We start from the raw sequence: 609 nt of genomic DNA, 5'->3' as shown, positions 1-609 counted from the left end.
TTTGGCGAGTGGTGGTTGTGGTGGTGGTGGTGGTGGTTGGATGAGTGGCCCTTGTGCTTCTCTTTGTACTCCCGGCTCTTCCCTCCACTCTCATCCGCGGAGCTGTGTCTGTCTCCGGGACCCGGCACCTTAATCCGCATCTTGATCTCCTCCTGCTTGGAGGGGATCGGCCTCTCCCCACCTCCACCCACCGCCGGGATCCTCATCTTGAGAGCTTTGTCACCCTTGTCGGCGCCGGGCAGGCGCTCGGGGTTCTCCGGCCCCGCGATGGGGATTTTCAGGATGATTGGGGAGGGGTTGCTGTCCTGCTGCCCTTCCCTCTCCCGCTGCTGCTGGACCAGGAGGTTCTGTGCGGCGTAGGCGTACTGGGAGCGCACGTTTGCTTCCATGTTTTCCAGCTGCCGCTTCTGTGCCGCCAGTTCCTCGGCGTGCTTGGCCCGGTACTCCTTGAGGGACACCTTGGCCGATGGGGCGTTCTTGGTACTCTGCTTCGGGTAGGCAGCGCCGTCCTGCTGTGGGTGCTCAGCGGCCGACGAGCTCTCGCTAGTCCTGTGGATGTCCAGCTTGGCCGGGGGATGCCAATGATCCGCCTGGGACGGGTCGGCAGCG

The 609-nt window shown here is 63.9% G+C and overlaps 1 protein-coding gene across 1 annotated transcript in view; it reads right to left on the bottom strand.

Annotated features, from left to right (window-relative positions):
• Nucleotides 1-609, bottom strand: part of CCNT1 (cyclin T1) — a gene marked incomplete at its 5' end in the record, with an annotated part of 8,333 nt that overhangs the window by 595 nt on the left and 7,129 nt on the right. Inside the window, one exon of the mRNA XM_017728681.1 lies at nt 7-609. This exon is cut by the window's right edge and continues 12 nt beyond it. Coding sequence (XP_017584170.1) covers nt 7-609 — 603 coding nt within the window. The remainder of the gene's footprint in view (nt 1-6) is intronic.

The sequence above is a fragment of the Corvus brachyrhynchos genome, unplaced genomic scaffold, assembly GCF_000691975.1.
Source record: "Corvus brachyrhynchos isolate BGI_N302 unplaced genomic scaffold, ASM69197v1 scaffold193, whole genome shotgun sequence".
Classification (NCBI taxonomy): Eukaryota; Metazoa; Chordata; class Aves; order Passeriformes; family Corvidae; genus Corvus; species Corvus brachyrhynchos.
This window is presented reverse-complemented; position numbering and strand designations above follow the sequence as displayed.